General features: G+C 40.7%; 1 protein-coding gene across 1 annotated transcript in view; it reads left to right on the top strand.

The window, feature by feature from the left end:
- Positions 1-17,939: 17,939 nt before the first annotated feature.
- The window catches only part of LOC147898447 (putative membrane protein At3g27390), a 42,406-nt gene continuing 39,820 nt past the window's right edge, over positions 17,940-20,525 (top strand). The window contains exon 1 of the mRNA XM_087378933.1: positions 17,940-18,309. Within this exon, the coding sequence (XP_087235059.1) occupies positions 18,216-18,309 (94 nt within the window). The 5' untranslated portion in view covers positions 17,940-18,215. The remainder of the gene's footprint in view (positions 18,310-20,525) is intronic.

Raw genomic sequence — 20,525 nt, 5'->3', positions numbered from 1 at the left:
GATGTACTAGACATCGGTACTTGCGTACTGTGTCTGGTGTGTTCGGGAGGTGACATCTGGTTTCAAGTCGAAGCTGTCAGCGATAAGCCTTGCACTCGGCATCGTACCAATTGTTATAGGGTACAGAACCAAGAGGTGGTGGTCTAGTGGATCGTGTGGTGTGGGGGAAGATTTGGAGGGCAGCATCGTGGAGTGTGCGACTAATCAGGGCAGCACAGTCCTCTATGAGTGGTATGTGATCGATGTAGGTTAGGAGTCTGTTTAGGCATCTAGAGTAGGCCAGTTAAAGGCTGTGATCATCAAAGTGTATGTCGTGGTAGGTGTTGTGCTTCCTATATGGTATGTGTTGTGTGGCTAAGCGTGGGGTGGCGATAGTGAAGAATAGGTATGTGTGATCAACTCCTGGAGGGAGTGGTACTACGGTGAAGTCGGTGATACATGAAGTGAAGGTAGGGGATCCCATGATGTAATCTACTACACTAGTGCCCCCCCCCCCCCGTGTGGGAAGCAAGTAAAACCACCTGAGGTGGGCCATAGGTCGAGCCCATTGTAGATGATGAGATCATGCATCCTGCCCAAATCAAGGAGCGCATGTCCATATGGTGTAACAGGCCTGTGTCAGTCCGATGAGGACCTGGTTATACCTGCTCTGTCTAGGTCCTAGCGTTGAAGTCCCCAACAAGGAGAACTTCCCCACGGGCTGAAAGGTTTGGGATATCCTGATGTAAGGGTGCATATGGCGATGTCTCACCCTCTTCTCGTGCCACTTTGGCGAAGTGGGATGTGTCTGGCGGGAAGTAGCATATTGCTATGAAAAGGTCACGGGTGTCTGTGCGTCAGATCCAGATCCACATGAATCGGGAGTGTGCATCCTTCCTCTCAATGAAGATGGCTCCAGCAAGGGAAGACCTGTACAATACTGCGACCTCGCCTAATCCTCGGACTCCTCCTGTATTGCTCATCTCATCCCTGAAGGCTGACTCCCATGTGTAGCCACTGGCTATCGGTAGTGGACGCTCTGGGCTTTGGTGTGTCTCCATGTAAAAGACTATGTCTTGTCCTGTATAAGACTCCGAGAAGTTCCCTAGATTGGACCATAAGGTACCATTACAGTTCCAAATGGTGCAGTCTAGGGTCTCGAAATCCTGAGTCTCATAAGCCCCGTCCCCCTAGGGGATACGAATGGGAGCCTAACAGGTGCCGGTCAACAACCTACCATCTCGGACCACGGCCCATTTCTCCTCCTTGCGGGCAACATCTCGCTACTGCAGAAGAAGTCGTTGCTTCTCAATCTATAGTGGTGTCAAATCCTCGTCCATGGACATGGTGGGATGCTCGTAGAGAGGCTCGGCGTCGGAGTGTCGCTAGTCAAGCATGTGAATCTCTGAAGCAAATGACTAGGGGTTGCTCTCGGTTGGGATCTCTCCCAACACGCCATGGTGGTGGTCACAAAGGTGATCGCCTCCTCCATGGGCGTCGTAGTGGTGCTGGTGCTGTCTCACGTGATCCCTTGTATCTGGATGTTGAGGGCCTTCGAAGCCCTCTGCTGCTGCTCCTATATGGCGGCTAAAACGGTTGCCTTTCCGGGCTCCCGTTTTGCCACGTCCACCCATCTAGTCGTCTCTGCTATAGCCGACTGTATCGTGTCTATCTGTGCATCCATCTCTGTGACTGGGGTCCCTCCAGCACTGCTCTGAGGGTCCCAAGCTTCTCTTGAAGCTGTGTGATGTCGTGTCTGAGTCCCTAGATAAGGGTGCCCTACTTGTGTATAATGCGGGCTTGCTCGTGGGTGTATCGGGCCTGCTCCTGGGTGTAATGTGTCAGCTCTGCTTGACCGGGCCCGGATGCTGTGTATCTCAGCCAATAAGGAGTCCCAAGCATCTGGCAGGGGCCTAAGATGTCCTAGTCTAGGTGGGAACTGGATCTCGAGAGGGGTTGGAATGAAGGTGGGCTATTGAGGTTGTACTGAGGGTGGGGACAGTATGATTTGGGTGGGGGAGTGATATGTAGGAGTAGCGAGGTCGGACGAGGTAATGAAGGGTGGCTGATTGAGAGGTAGAGGTGATACGAGGGGAAAGTACTATGGAGCCGTGGCTGGTGGGGCAAGTGGTGAGGCTACTGGAGAGGTGACCTGTGATGATGATGCAGGAGAGGGGGAGGAGAGAGGTGGCGTAGATGATGAGGTGGATGGTGGTGGTGAAATAGTGGTGGTAACCATAGACGTCGAGGATGTGGTGAGCAGCATGGGCTTAGGCCCCTTTCTTCTGCGCCGCGGTGCTATCCACTGTCAAACCGCTCTGGTTGCTACGTTTATTGAAGTCCTCCATATTGAGTTTCTTTTGTGTTTTTTCCTTGTCACCGTTCCCCTTCCCCATCTCCACGCGTATTCAGATTTGGATCGAGGGGTCTCCCGCCTAGTCTCCTATCCTCATCCCCCTGTTCCCTTCATTATGGGGGCAAAGAAGGGACTGCAGGAGGTCGAAGCTTCTGTTTTTTTTTTCCTTGGGCGAAAAAAAAAACAAGGGGGGAAGGGGGGGTAGCGAGGGGGTGCGGAGGGGGTAGCGGGGGGTTAGCGGAGGAGGTAGCGAGGGGTAGAGAGGGGTAGCAGAGGGGGTAGCGAGAGGGGTAGCACGGGGTAGCGAGGGGTAGCGAGGTAGCGGGGGGTAGCGAGGTAGCGGGGGGGTTAGCGAGAGGATAGCGAGGTAGCGGGGGGGTTAGCGAAGGGGTAGCAGGGGGTAGCGAGGTAGCAGGGGGGTTAGCGGAGGGGGTAGCGGGGGGTAGGTAGCGGAGGGGGCTAGCAAGGGGGTAGCAGGGGTAGCAAGGGTAGTGGAGGGGGTAGCGGGGGGGTTAGCAGAGGTAGCGGGGGGGTAGCAGAGGTAGCGAGGGGGTACGGAGGGGGTAGCGAGGGGTAGTACAGGTAGCAGGGGGTAGCGGGGGGTAGTAGAGGTAGCAGGAGGTAGCGAGGGGTAGCAGAGAAAGGGTGAAGATTGGAGAGAGAGAGAGAGACAGAGAGAGAGATAAGGGGGGAGGGAGAGAGGGGGGGAGAGAGTTAGAGAAAGAGAGAGAGTATGCATGCACACGCACGTGTGCATGTGTGTGTGTGTGTGTGTGTGTGTGTGTGAGAGAGAGAGAGAGAGAGAGAGAGAGAGAGAGAGAGAGAGAGAGAGTGTGTGTATTGGGGGGTGGGTGGGTGGGGGTGGGGGTGAGAGAGAGAGAGAGAGAGAGAGAGAGAGAGAGAGAGGGGGGGGGGGTAACCAGAGTGTAAGACAGAGAAATTGAGATGAAAGAGAGAGATATAGAGAGAAGTAGGGAAAGAGGTATATATATTTATATTTATATTTATATCTGTATATTTAATATTTATATGTAAACAAACACACACACATAAACACATTTAAATTTTAATTTATATTTATTTATATAAAGAAGTCTTAGAGAGAGAGAGAGATTTTATATATTATATGTATTTATATTTATATTTATTTATATATATGTAGAGAGAGAGAGGTAGAGAGTGTGTGTGTGTGTGTGAGAGAGAGAGGGAGAGAGGTTAAGTAGAGACTAAGAGAGAAATTGAGATGAGAGAGAGATATATAGAGAGAAGTAGAGAAAGGGGTTTATATATATATATATATATATAAATAAGTCTTAGAGAGAGAGAGAGAAGGGGGAGAGAGAGAGAGGGGGGGTGGGGTAAGAGTAAGAGAAAGGGAAAAAAAAAATTTCCAAAAAGAGACTTCTATTAAGTATTAAAGAAAACCGTTAGAGCAAGCTCCATACGGATACACCATGCAATGCATGAAAAGCTCAAGAGCCAAAAAGAAAGAATTGGGGCTGAGAGTGCCATCTCAATCTAGAAGAAACGCAAATAGTCCTCACCTGACTGTAGTCCCAAAGGCAATGTCGCACTGACTCCTCTACAGAATAACAACGAGGGCAAGTGGGATCAGCCCCAAAACGTGATCTCCACAGGTTCACTGCAATCCCTCCATGAATAGAAAGCCAAAAGAAAAGAGTGATCTTTCTATTTTTGAGGGACTTCTAGAGCCTCCTCTAGAAATTCCTATGCAAATCTGCAGTGATGAAGAAGCTGTCCCAATGGGGGGCTCTAGAGGGAACCCAAACCCTACTGTTCAGCTAAAACCTCCTGGCATTACCAACCGTGAAACAAAAAAAGGGAATTCCCCTCTCTCAGTAAGAGAAAGAAATTGAGATGCGATAGATATATATATATATATATATATATATATAGAGAGAGAGAGAGAGAGAGAGAGAGGGGGGGGTAAAAATCCACTTGACACGTCATGTTTGACTGGCATCGCGCAAATTTGCAAAAGCAATTCAAACGCCACGAATCCTAGGCCATTAGATCTTCTTGTCAATCCTACGGTCAAGATTAGGCACTCTTCGTGGACCATTGAATCAACATCATGATCCTACAATAGCGTGCGACAAGAGATTGTCTTCTGTGAGTTTGATACTAAAGTTGTTGTAGAGGTGGTAAGGGTGGACTCAACAGATGACACAACAGTAGTTTCTCAACCTTATAGTAAAGGTGGTAAGGCAAACTACTCTCCATAGCCATCAACTGCCCAGAGGTTAGAAGTTATAGATTTGAAATCACTCTCTTTGAGATTGTTGTAGGCCATATGATAATGTTTAAAAAATTCAAGCATTATCATGTTTGTAAAATTTTTACATTTTATTAGTATATAACATATTAGCGAGTGTAATTGCCTTTTGCAAACAAGCTTGTTCTTTATCTCTTAGTGCTTCCATTTCTATTGTACTTGAATTTATAAATAAGTAGAGCGAACTTGGCAACTGAAAGACACATTTTGACACTCCATGTAAGTACAATATTGCAAGATTGGTTTATTTTTAACCAAAACACATTCAACACTGGATGTGCTCTCCCATGTGCTACACCTCCAACACTGATGGTGATCTTTTTCAAAACAATGGAAGGGCACGTTCCCCCTATGATTATAAATTTACACAAAGAGTTGTGCCAACTTTTCACCATATATTATGTATGGATCCCCCCCCTTTCCCCCTCTCTTCCCCGTCCTTGTGCACGTATTCTAATGAGCACCTTCTTCTCGTGTACGCATATTTTGCTTTAGCTTTCCATGCCAACCCCACTAATCTTTTTTTCCCCCCTTTGTGTATTCAACTTTAAAAAACAAACATCATACTTTGGACGAATATATTCTTTCAAAGGTACATATAAGACAACCTTTCACCTATGTCATAACTTTAAATAGAACATTAGAAGATAGACATTAAACAAGATTGTTTTTACCATGTCGATTATCATGCACATTGAAATTTTAGTCAAAGGAATAAAGGTTAGCACAGTCTTGCAAGGTATGCAATCTTGTCACTTAGTGGTGATGTTGAACTTCACAATCTGTGCACATTATGACTAATTCATGTGATTAATGTTTAACCTCACTACGACTTCCTCACATCTAGAACCTTGTTTTTGGCAAGGAACATAGTGCATACCACTCATATGTAACCTCAATACAACTTCTATGCATGTTTACATCTGAACTGTCCAAGCATTATAGTTACTATGTGGAGACTTACTTTAATACCGTATTTAAATCTTGAAGCTCAGCTTTAGTAACTCTAAAACTCTTTCTAATATATTATGCATAAGCTTTTTCTACCTAAATTTTTTATTTAGAATCAAATATCTATTCATCTTTCTTTACATCATCTTTCATTTTTTCTGTATCTAGCTTCAATATTTGTATTATTGTTTTTCTTAATCTATTTTATTAGCATCAACACTATGATTTTTCTAATACCACTGCACAAATCTATTTTGCATGAATTTTGAAGACCAAAACCAAAAATAGATACTATTAAGAAACTTTTGACCATATAGTGCAAAGCAATTGAGAGTGCATAGTACATACTAGAACCTAATAATAGACAATCAAATATCATAGAGAGAATCTCAAGCCAAAGTAACACAATAAAAGAGGTAGCATAGCAAGCCATAAAGTCATGGAGACTAATCAAAATTTTGAGTGAGTGGAGGTTCACAATATGCTAGTGAAATACAACACTAGTGCTTAGTGTAGCTCATGGTATGTCCATATCTCATAAAGTAACCTTAAAGTCCTACATGGCTACAAGTGATTGCAGAAGCAAGAAAAGGCAAGGCAATGGTTGCAAGTGGCAATTAAAGTAACTAATTGAGAAAGTGAATGTGAAGACCATAGGCCACCTAGTAATTGGCAATGGACATACACACATAGTGCACAATGTAGCCATAAAACTATTGTGACCACACACTAGGTTTATGGAATCATGAGGAGGATCTCAATCAAATGTAGCACAATAAAAAAAGGTGACATAGCAAGCCATAAAGGCATGGTAGCTAATCAAAATTTTGAGGAGAGTAGAGGTTGACAATATGGCAATGAAGTACAACACTAGAGCAATGTAGCTCATGGTATGTCCCACTTCTCATAGAGCGACTTAAAGTCCTACATGGCTATAAATGATTGCAAAGGAAAGGCATGGTAATTGCTAGCACAAGTGCAAGTGGAAATTGAAGCAACTAAATGATAAATATGTGAAGACCATAGGCCACAAATTAATTAGCAATGGACGTATACACATAGTGCACAACATAGCCTATAAACCTAGTGTGGCCACACAAAAGGATCTAAAAGACACTACACATAGTAGTAGCCAAGACTAACTAAAGAGGCCTAATGGAGGCCAAGGAAAGCAACAAGATCTATGAACAATGAAGAGGATCTAGACAAGAAGAGAGTGGCAAGGGATGAGGATTAAAAAAATGCATGTAAGGAGGAAATACTCTATTGGAGAAAATAAAGCTACAAAATAAAACAGAAGAATGAATTGGGGGGGGGGCACACACAGAGAGAGAGAGAGAGAGAGAGAGAGAGAGAGAGAGAGAGATAGAGAGAGAGAGGGAGGGAGGGAGGGAGGGAGGGAGGGAGGGAGGAAGGGAGGGAGGGAGAGAGAGAGAGAGAGAGAGAGAGGGAGGGAGCGAGGGAGAGAGAGAATTGTAAAATAATGATGAAACTTAGAAGAGAGAAAGTATTAAGAAGGAAAGTTTGTTGAAAGTCTAGATACAATGAGTTGCAAGGGCAGAGCCTCTAAGCAAGCATCACCACCCAAGACGAATCCAACATAGCAATAATCATAAACACACAAATAAACAAAAAGAAATCTCTGGGCCCAAGGAGAAGATGGGAGCTATAATGTGGTATCACTATGGTGATCATCCAAAAGCTGGTAGAGTGGTCAAGCCTAAGAGGGTGCCAACAAAGTATAAGGGTTGCAGTGGCATAATGCCTATGATAGAGCATTGGTGACAATCAGTATGTGTGGTCCACTTTGGTCTCCTAGATATAGTTTTGCATCATACAAGTGCCATTGTCACCCCAAAGGGCGATGCCTCCAATCTACATAGCATGGAGGGAAGGTTCATTGTGGCCCTTGGATTTATTGTCTCCTTGAGGCATGCTACTCAATGCTATCTAGCTGAAAAAACTCAATGATCTTGCTCTACTACTCCATGCTATTTTGTTGGAAAAACTCAGGGATCATGCTCCGGGTGGAGTTTGGATGTACACATTGATCTCACCTATGTGTGTTGAGCTAAATGCTTCCTATGTGGGATAGCCTCATGAAGGAAAGTGGCCAAGCCTCTGATCTAGGCCAAGACTCTGGATAGCGATCCAAAGCCACCCTAAAGAGATAGTGATAGCTACCTCAGATCTCATAGTATATAGGGCATATAAAACCGAAGTGCTCCTCTAACTCGATCTCCTAATGATTACATAAAGCACAGATACCACCATCTTTGGGTACGCATGTCCCCTAGCCCACATCCAATCTCTATGCAAAGTTGGTGTGATGAGACATGGAATTGCCCGACTGATATCCTCAAGAATGAGGGAGATGGATTTGTGTATATCCTAGGTCAATAAAGCCCTTCTTTGAATCTACAACCAATGGCCTCTGTAGAAGATGAGCTTCACAAGAATCTTGCTAGGTGCCAACCAGGCCTTGAATGTATGTAGCTATCAGAGATTCTCCCAAATAGGCTGATTCACCTTGTGATATGTGAGTAGGTAGAGGAGTGATAAATAAGGCCCTACACAAAAGCAAAAGTTATTAATGTTCAAATAGTTATACTATTCATCTATTCCTTTCCATTGCATTTTTAATAGTTGCATCTAACATTTAACTTATTTTGGTAAGAAGAATAGTTTTCTCTGTGAATGACTTCTTCCTTTTGAAGACACCTCATCTCCTAGGGAAACTTTTGATGCACCATTAATGGATCCTCCTCACATAGTCAAACAAACATTTCCATGTGCTTTCTTGTTTTGCCTTTAAACATCTCCACATGAAGGCACAACAAAAAGGGGCTTGAAAGAGATGTTGATTTACTTTGTTTTGGGCATACAAGTCAAACCGAGTATTGTAACATTTGTATCAAGCCAAAACATGGCACCAGATAATATTGATATAAATATATCAAAACAATGGAAATCAATTGAGTATTGTGAGATGACCGAGAAACTTTACTAATGTGTAACGTGGGATGAAAATGGAAATAAATTAAGTAACATGAGTTAACTATGGAAATCAATTAAGGTGAGAAGACTGATGACTTTACTAATGAATGCTCTACGCATAAATGATGTACATGTTTGATAAGTATATATGTATGCACAGACACACAAATAGATACAATGTGTATAAGTATTTACGTATGTATGTGTGTATGCACATATTGAGTACATGAGATGGTACATCAAGTTCATGTTAGTTTAATTTGTTTGCATGATACCCATTGTGAACGATTTATATTATTCCAGAAACATATTTCATCTACATATATTACTATGCCACTTTTTGATACACAGAGATCGTATATGATTGGCACTCTGGTTTTTCATGATCTAATTGATTAGAGTCACTTGCTTTGCTTGTGTTTGATTCTATTGTCGATTCATTATGGATAATGTTTAATGGAAGATAGTAGGTTAGTAATATTTGAATTAAAGGGATTTCAAGTTTACTTAATAAATTTTTTATATCGTCACCTCCTTATGATCAAGTTCTTGTTTCAAGGATCATTTGTCAGCATATATGGGGTTTGCTAGGTGTCAATCCTTGTTTTTGGATTTTTGAAATTCGAGACATTGTTTGGTCCTTTTAGCAAATTAGGTCTTTGCATATTAAATCTTCTATTTCACTCTTAGACTAAATTTGTTCTAAGTTTTGCTATGGAATTTCTAATGTGTGATGTGGCTTTGGTATGGTGACTTTAGTTAGGTGATCATATAAGCAAGTTGATCAAAGGTCAATATGGTTGCATTACCATTGCATTCTTTGAAGTGATGTTGAGTTGTAGAGTCATTTCCTTAGATATAGGTTTGTAGTTCTTTTCGGAGGTGCCAATTCTTTCCTTTGAGGTTTTTGGTTTATCAAGCTTGCTAAAAATACGTTCCTAAACTTTTAGATTTATGCTAGATGTGTGAGTCTATGTATTGAAGGAGTGATTTAGTTTAGATAGTCCAAAGAAGAGGATAAAAGGTGGAAGGATGGTAATTTTGAAGAGGGGTGATAATGATTTTCATTGACTTCGGTTTTTATTTTTGTAAAAAATATTGAATGGTTCTATCTTGCATACCCAGTGGTTAAGATATTAAGCTAGCTTGGTTGTAGTGAAGACTCTTAAAAATTTTTCTCATCCTTCTATGTCCCAACCACCTTCCTTGATCACGCCAACCATTTCTTTGCCGCTATGCTATTTTTGAGTCTTCCCTTTGTGTGTGCCTGCTGGTTGCTAGGTTTTGAAATTTTGCAAGTAATTTTTTTTGTGAGTTGCGAGTTTTTCCAGTATTTTTATGTGTGAATTTTATAGCTATTAGCTAGTTATAATTCTTGCATATCACCATGCAAGTATAAATAATAATAAAATCAGGCAATATATTTCATAAACATAGGAACTACTCAACGGAAACCATGGAGCTAGTTCTATTAGAGGACAAGATCTCATCATAAATACCTTGGATCAATAGATCTCTGTTAAGCTATAAAGGCAAGCAAGTAGTAGCCAATCAATATTGCATTCGTGGTTGAACTAAGCATAAATAGCTGAAACAATAGCTTGCTAGTGAGCTATAGAGACAGGGTGCCAAAAACTTTTTTCCCAAATAGCATTTCAGGGTTTCATCTAAAGGTACCCATGCTTGTAGTCGTTTTCAAGGTTTTTAGGCCTTCTGATCTCATTTCTGGTATTAAAGAGGTCAAATTGTGCATGTATCAAAAAGTTTTGTTTCTTCCAAGGAATTTACACCCCTTTGGTAACATAGTTCAAGTTTTGTTTTATTCCAAGGAATTTGTACCAATGGAGTAGAGTAATGATGGTCATCCATAGGTCAAATATTTGAACATCTATAATTTCTAGTTTCTAGGGAGATGTGTTTGTTTGTATTGGGTCCTCTACATATAAGAATACAAGTTGTGCATAAAAAAATAAAGTTCTCCCAATGCTAAATGCATAGTTTGGCTTAAATTTTCCCATTTAACAAAATCATTATGGTTGAGTCAAATCAATACTTGTAGCTAGATCAAGGTGGTTGTAAGAGTTCTACACCATACGATCTTTAATGGCATGCCATGAGCTATAGAAAGAATTTAATAAAAACTCGCAAAACTCGCAAAAACTTACTCGTAATATGCCAAGCCCCTTGATTGCTTCTGGTGTGAGGCCACGGTGGAGCCTTGGTTTGAGGTCTCTATGCTTGTCTTAGGAGATCTTTTACCCCTTTAGAAGTTGGACTAGGATGTTGGCCTCGTGAGGACTTTGCTTCCCTAGTGTTTTTCATGTGCCCTTCAGCTCTGAATGGTGCAGGTGATCTGTCTACTGCATTCACGTTTGATCTTTAAGCAGGCAGTGGTCGTTCTTTTCCTGATGGAGCTTCTCTAGCCAGTTCATTTATGGTTCTCTCATCTCTTAGTGTTTGTTGGCTTTCGGATCGTATAGCTCTAAGTGGCATAACCTCCCCGTCTTCGGTAAATTTTCATCATAAGTATCATGTCTTTTGGTTGTGTTTTAGCCATCTTCATCTCCCTAAGTTAATTGTTGCTCCCTAGCCACCTCATGAAGTATTGCTTTTAAACTATATTCAATTCACTCTTATGTAAAAGTTGATTCCTTTAAGTGTCATCTATTGTTTTCTATGTATTTATGAGAGGGATAAAAACCATAAGTTGGTATTGAAGCCCAACTAACATTCATCTTGTTGGCGATGGGTGCCAGGTCAACCTTTAATATAGGGAGGACACAAAATGGGACTGGACAGCTTTTGTGAACACTTAAGATGAAAACACTAAGACAGTATGTAATTTCGCCCCTGTATAATGGGGATGATAAGAATATTAGTGCTTCAAAATGGGATACCTTCAACTTATTGGGGTTAAAATCTGCCCTAAGTAGCAAATATTATATTTGTTGTTTATTTTATGGATAAAAGATAGATATGGCTATGTTGCCTTGGGCGATCCACCTTTGATTAGAATATTATTTTGGAAAGGTTGCTTGGAGATTGTAAACTAGGAAAGAATAATTGGAAGTTTGATGAATATTTGGGTGTCCTTAAGATTGACCTTACCAAGGTAGGGGGATCTTGGTATATGATATTTGTAAGGTTGATGATTGTTGGGATACATGGTTACATTTACTGTTCTATGTGCAAATATTAATAGACTACTGATGAAAGAAATGGTTGAAGTAGTATCTCAATAGGAAATTCATAGACATGCATGCACACATGCGTGTGCGCACACACACACACATGCATGTACGCCTGTTTTGATAAATGAATTTATTTATTGTTTTGTAACCATTTGATGCATATGCAATCATATACCTAGTATTCATGGTAGCATTCCGCGATCCATCACACCCCATGACACACACTCATCAGTAAGGTATTTTGTATTTGCATTGTTCTCTCCATGTCTTTTCTACATACCATTTTGAAGTTAGTAATATCCTGGTATGTCTTTTCAATTTTCATCTTGGCTTGTGTCTGTGTGTGTGTGTGTGTGTGTGTTTAGATTTAACAATCCCATCAATAAATGAACCATACAATTAATTCAATCATTTGGATAAAAAAGCACTGGTTGGAAAATATAAATAAATAAAACTAGATTGAAGTACCTTTTGACAATATTGCAATCCAAAACTTTTATAAAAAAGAAAATAGGCGCGCTCGCAAAAGAATTTATCTTTATATTGATTTTGCTGAATAGAGTTAGTACAAATATGTCGAATCCATCAGGTAGTCCAAGCACCGAGGTCAGGGTCCACTTACCTGCCACCATCCAAACGAACCAATTGTTAGAACAATGAAGTTGAATTTGGGTAGATAGGTAATGCATGTATCCCCTAGCTTGTTATTGCTTTACCGAAGAACTTGAACAAACCTTTCGGAATTCTAAGGAAAAAAGAAACTTTAGAGGAAATTAAGCAAGAAAAAAGCAGGGATTTATATTTTAAAGCCAAACAAATTAATTGCATTAAAGATGGCGATAATCCACTCCCGTGAAAGTTAATTAAGTACAAAAAAATAAAATAAAAATTAATGTAGATAGATAAAAAATTGAATGCTTTACTACTACTGAGAGAATCCACATGGGGTAATCTACATAAAAAATGGGGGGTAGAGTGTATGGTGGAAAGCAAGGCTAAGATTAGGTTATGTTAGTAAGGGTAGTGTGTGAAAGTGTGTGAGTGTTTCTGTGTGTGCGTAAGGCATGTAAGAAATAGTTGAATGTAAGACTAGATAGGTTTGAAATTTGGCATAACTTATGAAAGAAAAATTAATTGTTAGGGGGCTAGGAATAGTGTGGAAAAAAGAGTTGTCACATTCTATTAAAAAAGACCATGACAAAGAAAATGTTAGGATAAACCACAAAGCAAGTCATTTAATCAAGAAAGGGAGGTTGGAAGGCGGTTGGGTATTTGGTATTAATACTATGTTTAATACCCAAAATGTTGGGGGGATTTAATATTACAAGATTTAGCAAATTAGCTTAATAGTGGCAACTCTTAGTATATTAACATTTATTAAAATATTATGTGCTCAAAAAAGACAATGTGCATTTATTGGTAGGTTTTCTAAAGCTCAAGGGGAATTTAAGTAATTACTACGTAATAAAGCATTATTAATGGGTGGTTTGTGTTAAACATAAAGGTTTGGGAGAAGCTTGGCAAAAGGTTACAAGCCATAGGGAGTTTAGGGAGCTAAGTTAGGGAAGGGGTTAAGGTGGTGGGTTATGGGATTAGGTTAGAGGAAGGTGTGCTAAAAATAACTAACTCCCAATGGTTAGGGTTGGGTTAAGAGTTGGTGTACTCAACCAAAGTAAGCGACAATTTAGCAACAAACATTAAAAAATTAGAAATCCTAAAAGATGAAGAATCACCTTTATGGTGATTTTTAAAATCTATCCAACTTACAGTAAAGTGGTGGTTTTGGGGCTAGAGTCAGGGAGATGTGTGCATGTGCGTGTGAAATTTTTTGAGAAAAATGTGTGTGTGTGTGTGTGTGTTGAGAGAGAGAGAGAGAGAGAGAGAGAGAGAGAGAGAGAGAGAGAAATGTATGTACATGTCCACACACACACACACACACACACACACACACACACACACACACACACATGCACACATGCACGCATGCATGCACATGTACATGCATGTGTGTGTGTGTGTGTGCGCACGTGCATGTGTGTGTCTATACATATGTATATATAATGCATAATTAGAGGTATATGAAATATACAAAAAATATACGTATATAATTTGAGTATATAAGTATGGAGGAGGAGGAGGTGGTGTTGGTAGTGGTGGTGATGGGGGAGCCTTGGTGGTGATAGTGATGAATGTGGAGGTGGTGTATTCTTGTTACATACATCTGGTGAGTGTAGAGGCAAACATGGAGGTGGAGGGAAAAAAAGAGCTAGAGAAGGAGGAGGAGAGGCGGAGGTGAACATTAAGATGGGAGGTAGACAGAGGCTTGATGGAGGTAAAGATCAAGATGGAAGGTGGGGTGTAGGAGAAGTTCCTGAGCTAGATTAGAGGTACATGAGGATAAGGACGAGTAGAACATAGATACATAATTTATGATATGTCTCACTTTTGAGCAAATGAGTTATGTAGGTATTGTAACATGAGTGCAAGATCTTGCATTTTGGAAATTTTAAAATTCAAAATTCAAAAAATGGGCCAGCTGATTTTGGTTGCCCCTTCTACCCAAAATTATTCAAGTTAGGGCAGCCCTAAAAAGTTTCCCTATAAAGTAAGGTGGTCTCTAAGGGCAACCACCTAGGTCACCTATTTATGGCTATGAAGGGTGATTTTAGGCTCCCCTATCAAACTTTAATTCTTATAGTGCCTATCTATATTAGATGGTTAGCTTTGTTGACACTTTAATAAGTACACTTGGATGACCCTGTATAAATCTCTTTAGTACTTGAGTGTCTCAAACTTGAATTGTTATAACATTCAAAAAGAATTTGTGTGATTATCATGCAAGACAAATACGCTACCTTTGCATTACCCTATTCATTCCAACAAGCAAACTCCAAAAGTGCATAGATCTTTTGAATTCTTGAGTGTCTCACACTTCAATTGAATTTTTGAGTGTCTCACACTTCAAACATTCAAAAAAGAATTTGTGTCATTATCATGCAAGACAAATACTCTACCTTTGTAAAGAAGATAACTATGGTCAATATTGTAATGCTTCCTTTTAAGGCCTCCTCTTTGTGTTTTGCCAATGCATAGGCCTAGGAGAATCCAATAGGTCCTACCTCTCTTTACTTGGAGATAGTACACCAATATTTTGCTAATGCATAGGCCTAGGAGAATCTAATAGGTCTTAACTCTCTTTACTTGGAGATAGGATAGTACACCAATGTGATAAGAAAGTATCCTTGATGTCCCATCTCGGTAACCACTATCTATTCCTATGGTAGAATAAGGACCGTCTTTTCTTTTTTGGAAGAGTGGCGGGGGGGGGGGATACCTCTATATGAGCTAGTGGAGATAGAAATGCATGAAATCAGATGACCCATGAGTCTATGATTTGCCTTTGATAGGCCTCAATGGCATACAATAACATCACCTAATTCCATTTTTTTGAATCCATAAGTAAAAATTCTAAAGGAGTAATCAATAAGTTCTACTACTCAAAATCCATCTCAAAGTTATTTTAATTGTGATACTTGAACTAAACGATTGAAAGTAGAAATGATCATATTTATGCGCATGGCGAATATGACTAGATTGGAAGTGTGTTAGTGCCCCAATTGGAAACCATGCATCAAAAAACATCTAGAGTCTCATATCCTCAATTCCTAAGGAATCACGTAATCTCATTTACATGTAGAGGGACTCTCTCTCTCTTTCTCTCTCTCTCTCTCTCTCTCTCTCTCTCTTTCTCTCTCTCTCACACACACACACACACACACACACACACACACACACACACTCCCCCCCCTCTCTCTCTTTGTGTGTGTGTGCACATATTTTTGCATGTGTGTTTTTGAATATGTTTTTATGATATAAGCATGCCATAATACTTAGGGAACGCATCCCTTATGGTAGCATCTGACAAGGTGGTGTTCTTGGTCATAGAGTAGAAGGGTTCCCACATTAGCTAGGAGAAGCCTTGTAGAGTTTTGTACCTTGATTGTCACATAGATAAGTATTTTGCTCATAATTAAGTTTGTTTGTCTTTCCCCTTGCCAATCATTGCTAGAATGTCTACTCCTTGATTGGATTATGCTTGTTAGATAAGGCAATGCATATTTTAATTTGTTCTCCAAGTTGTAGGTTACACGTTTGTCTTTGCTTGCCTTGTTGAAAAAGTTAAAAAGGTACTTAATTCATTGTACATGAGATAGGGAGCTCAAATTAAGGGTGAGGAGTGGGATGTTGTGAGGGAGAAATGAGTTCTCATTTTTAATGGGTCTATTTCCATCCATGAAATGTGCCATTCTAGCTTTGAACATGATTAAAGACTAAAATCATATATATTTAAAGAGGAGTTGCAAATGTATATTCTTTTTAAGTGGTGGGTCACATTAAATCATTCATTAACATTGACATACATGTAGTTGTATTGAATTCTTTTTTTGATGCATGTGGGTCACCTTAAGTCATTCATCAACATTGACATACATGGGGTTGTAAGGAATCTTGGTAAAGGATGAGAGTAACAAATGGACAAAAACTATAAATCAATTCTAAATAAAAAAATAATTTTGATAGTAATGGATTATGAAAAAAGATGGAATCAAAGTCATTTAAAGGGAAGAACATGAATATATATCGAAAGGAGAAAGAAAAGCAAGGTTGAAGGAGATTGAGACATGTGGATGTCACTTTTTAGTGACATCGTGTCACTTCTGAGTGTCACTTTTTAGTGATCATGTCCCTTTCCTTCTTACTAGGTAGGCGCCAAAATCCCATCTACCATGACGTGAAATTCAAGGAGGAGAAATCAAATTGTAAGAAGATTAAGGGGGAGCACATATGCAATTGAGAACATTGCAATTTACAACTTAGTACTTCCATATTATGGTTGCATGATATTGTGGCCGGGGAGGAGGGAGGAGAAATGGCCATAGATTAGGAGAATTTAGCATTGCCTTGGTAAAGGGTTGATTGCTCTAACTATAATTTGGAATGTGTTATTTGTTTTTCAAAACATGTATGTTTGACAAAGCTTTTTTAATTATATGCAATGAAACCCCCTCTGACATACACTTTGTCTTATCTTTGGCATGATCTCACCTCCTACATCATTTCTCCTAATAATTAGAGGATTTTGACTATTAACAAAGCATGTGAATGAACTCCTTTTGGCTTGGCAAGCACGACACCTGGAAGGACGAGATTATGATGATGATTTTTGGTATGAGGCAGTGGCCACGAGGATTGATGCTTGCATGTTGAAAATCACGGAATAAAGGAGAAAAAGGGGAGTGAAACATGAGGGAAAGGGTGACAGTCAAGTGGTGTAGTGGGGCCACCTAGAGTGTCAACGCGAAAGAAAGAAGAGAATGTTTGGTGAAGAGCAAAATCCTTTAATAAAACTGGGCATATTGGGGGGAGGATTGGTATTGAATACATGTATCTATATCTATTACAAATTCATGATGTAGGTGCCTAGCATATGCTTTGTGTTGCGTTTCTTTTCTTTTCTTGCCATATCCCTAGAAGCTTCAGATCCATCCCATTCATTCATCTATTTTTGTAAATTGCTCACACAATGATCTCTTAGCCCAAAGACAATAGTAGTGGGATGGCTAGCTAGTGCATTGGGCTAGCTGCTTGTTGTTGCCCTGTGTGTGCCGAGTTGTTTGTTGCCCTTGGAAGTTGCAATCCTGCGAGAGTGCCGAAAAAGCAAGAGAGAGAGGGAGTTGAAGTTGTCGGCCTACCACGTTTTGCGTGGAAGCCTTATTGATGGCCGGGCAGCTTAGAGAAGCGAAAGTCTTTTTGGAGCTATTTTCTTTTGGATGATTTCCACGTACTGTTTTCTCTGCCCCCCCTCTCTCTCTCTCTCTCTCTTCTTCTTCTTCTTATTTTCTCTCTCATCTTCCAGTTGAGGGCAGGCCTCTCTCTCTCTCTCTCTCTCAGATGCCAGGGCAGGGCTTTTGAATGTATTTTGTTTTGTTTGGGCGGGTGTGGAAGTTGAAAAATGTTAGTGTGTGTGGGGGGGATGAGAGTGTTGGTCCAAGGAGAAAGAGTTGAAAGGGGTGTGGGAGGGAGCACTGATTTTCAAATAAAGGAGGAGCTGTTGACCTTCAGGAGGAGGCTGTGCTCTTGAGGGACTGTTCAAGCATTCTAAGGGGAGGAAAAAAAAGAAAAGAAAAGAAAAAAAAGAAGATTAGAACTCCATAGCCTTCAACTCATTCCATTCCTGCATCCCTTCTATAAAAACTCCATAGCCTTCAACAGCATCAGCTTTCTGCTTGTTTCTTCCTCCTCCTCCTCCTCCAGTCGCCTCTCTCCCCTTTTATTTCAACATTCCCCTCGACTTCCTCATCAGAAATGGAATCCATCCAGTTCTTCCCCTTCTTCTCTTCCCACTCTTCCTTTTAAAGCTTTCCCCTTTTCATTTTTGACGAGTATGGATACTTTGTTGGAGTGGCCGTCTGTGCTCTGGAGCTTCCTCCTTTTCCTCCCGTTCTTCTTCGGGCTGTTCCTTCTTGGCGCTATCAAAGGTAAATTCTTCTCTTTTGTTTCTTTACATCCCCTGGACTAGTTGCTTTCCAGGGAGTTCAATTGTCCGGCGGGCAGTGCGGTTTTTACGTTGAAGGGGCCCTATTGGTTCGGGTTTTATTCTTTGGTTGAGGAAAGACATGGATGCACACACGAACCTGCGCTTTTCTTAATACAATTTTGATTTCCCGGAAAATAAAACAAAATATCAGCTGTGCTTCGAAGCACTGGCCAAACGATCCGCTGTTACGCCGCAGACGAGGTGAGGTGCGGAAACTTTTCCCCTCAGAGCCATCTGACGCAAGATACAAGCAGAAATCTATGGCTCAAAGCAAATCCCCTTCGAATGCGTCTGCCGCTTTCGCCTCCTCCCCATTGTTTGTAGAAGTCAGATTTTAGGTGTCCACCTTGAGCTCGGATGGCCGGAGAAGGGCTACAGATGGCTCAGACGGATCTTGTTAAGCTTCTCGCTTGAACTCTTCTCGTTTCTTGGGTACGTCTTGGCTTGCTGTTTCTCAACGATGGACCGGTTGTCATGTGTGCACCTGGTGATGTACCATGATAGCCGAAAAGGGTCAGTTTCCCAAGGTTTGGTTCAAATTCATGAAATGACAAAAAGTCCGTGTGTGCTCACTTGCTCTAATAGAAACTACGATCAATACTCTACTTTTAAACCTTTTTTCCTGGAGGAATGATTGACACATTGCTTTCATGTGTGCACCTTGTGAGGTACGATGATAACCCAAAAGGGTCAGGGTAGGGGCTTCTTTGGTTAGTAGAGTGTGTAAAAGATGACAGAAAATTGTGGATGGGTTCTTTAAGCTGTGCAAGGCACTTGTACAATCGTTACTTATGCATGTCTCATGCACAACGGCAGAAAATGACTTGTTATAAGCGGTATCATGAACATCAAGTGTGTGTCAAGAGTAGTGCATCTGAGTTGGACCCTATGAACCTGCAGACACAGACCTGTGACGGAAACCTTGAAAGCATTGTTGTCGTTGCAAGAGAATGCGAGGATGGAAAATTTTGCCATTTCCTTTAAGATTGAGTTGTTTTGAGGTTTGAGCACACACACCACAGGTCTAGAGCCATCTGGTCAGTATTTCTTGCTCATCAATGTCATTGCAAGAGAATGCCAGGATGAATCGTTTCAGTATTTGTTGTTCATCAAAGCCATGAGTCTTGGCTCGGCATTATGCACAACTATGAAGTGTTAAGCTAAGGTTGAATCCAAGGCTATTCTTAGGTAAAGATCTGTTATTTCTAGTAGAAGATATAGGGTTTGTTGTGTGTGAGCCACATGCATTGTTGGGGTATTATTCCATGTACAATGTAATAACAAATTGCGAGCTACTATAGGCTGCCACATGTGCAGCATTACTGGACATATCTCATATACACATGTGGAGAATTATCAAAAGGGAATATACGATTCCTAATGGGGACTTTTGACAAGTATCCATACTTGTTCCAAACCTAAGGCTTGTGGCTTTTGAGCAGCCTTGCTAGTGCCTGTTGGGTGTAGAGTCTACACTCCGCTCATGATCCAACTCCATTTGCAACCTCTATTTGTTTTTACATGATGCTGAATGTCCTCTAGAAGCAGTCTCGATAGGTAGCAGCCATTCTACTTGTGTGTAGAGCTACTGTTTTCAAGTGGCGGTAGAGCCACCCAACCGTGGTCTGAAAATGAGAGCACTGCTTGTGGACCCTCTCATTGCAACATTTTGAGTATGTGAGAGACGTGGTGAGGCTAGATGAGTAGGCTAGTTGGCCTTGAGAGGAAGTATAAGTTTCCATTGTTTGAGGAGCTACTAGTAATGGCTATTATATTTTTATTCTTTGGCAGGTCTTTTGCACAGACATGAGATTGTGAGGTCGACATTATGATGTGAGAGGACACATCACAATACGAATTTGATTGACTGGTTATTGTTATGTTATCCAATGTTGTCATTGCTATTTTATGGATTTTGTCTTTGTTCTAAATTTGTGTGCATTTTTGCTTCTAACTGCTATTTTTTTCTTAAAGTGGGGGAAAAGTTAGGTATGTTTGTGACAGGAATGATACTCGCCTTGAATCCTATGCTTGTAATGTTTGGTATAATTTCTTGTGTCCCCAATCCTGTCTCTATTCATGTTCTAGGTTCTCTTTTTTGCGTGTCATTATAGGTTCCGCATGATGATGATCCGTAGCTATAACACATTTTTTGAA

This window comes from Dipteris shenzhenensis, chromosome 9, assembly GCF_047967505.1.
Source record: "Dipteris shenzhenensis isolate YYH24624 ecotype China chromosome 9, Dip_SZ_1.0, whole genome shotgun sequence".
In the NCBI taxonomy this organism is placed as follows: domain Eukaryota; kingdom Viridiplantae; phylum Streptophyta; class Polypodiopsida; order Gleicheniales; family Dipteridaceae; genus Dipteris; species Dipteris shenzhenensis.
Note: the sequence above shows the minus strand (reverse complement) of the source record. Positions and strands in the feature narration are given on the sequence as shown.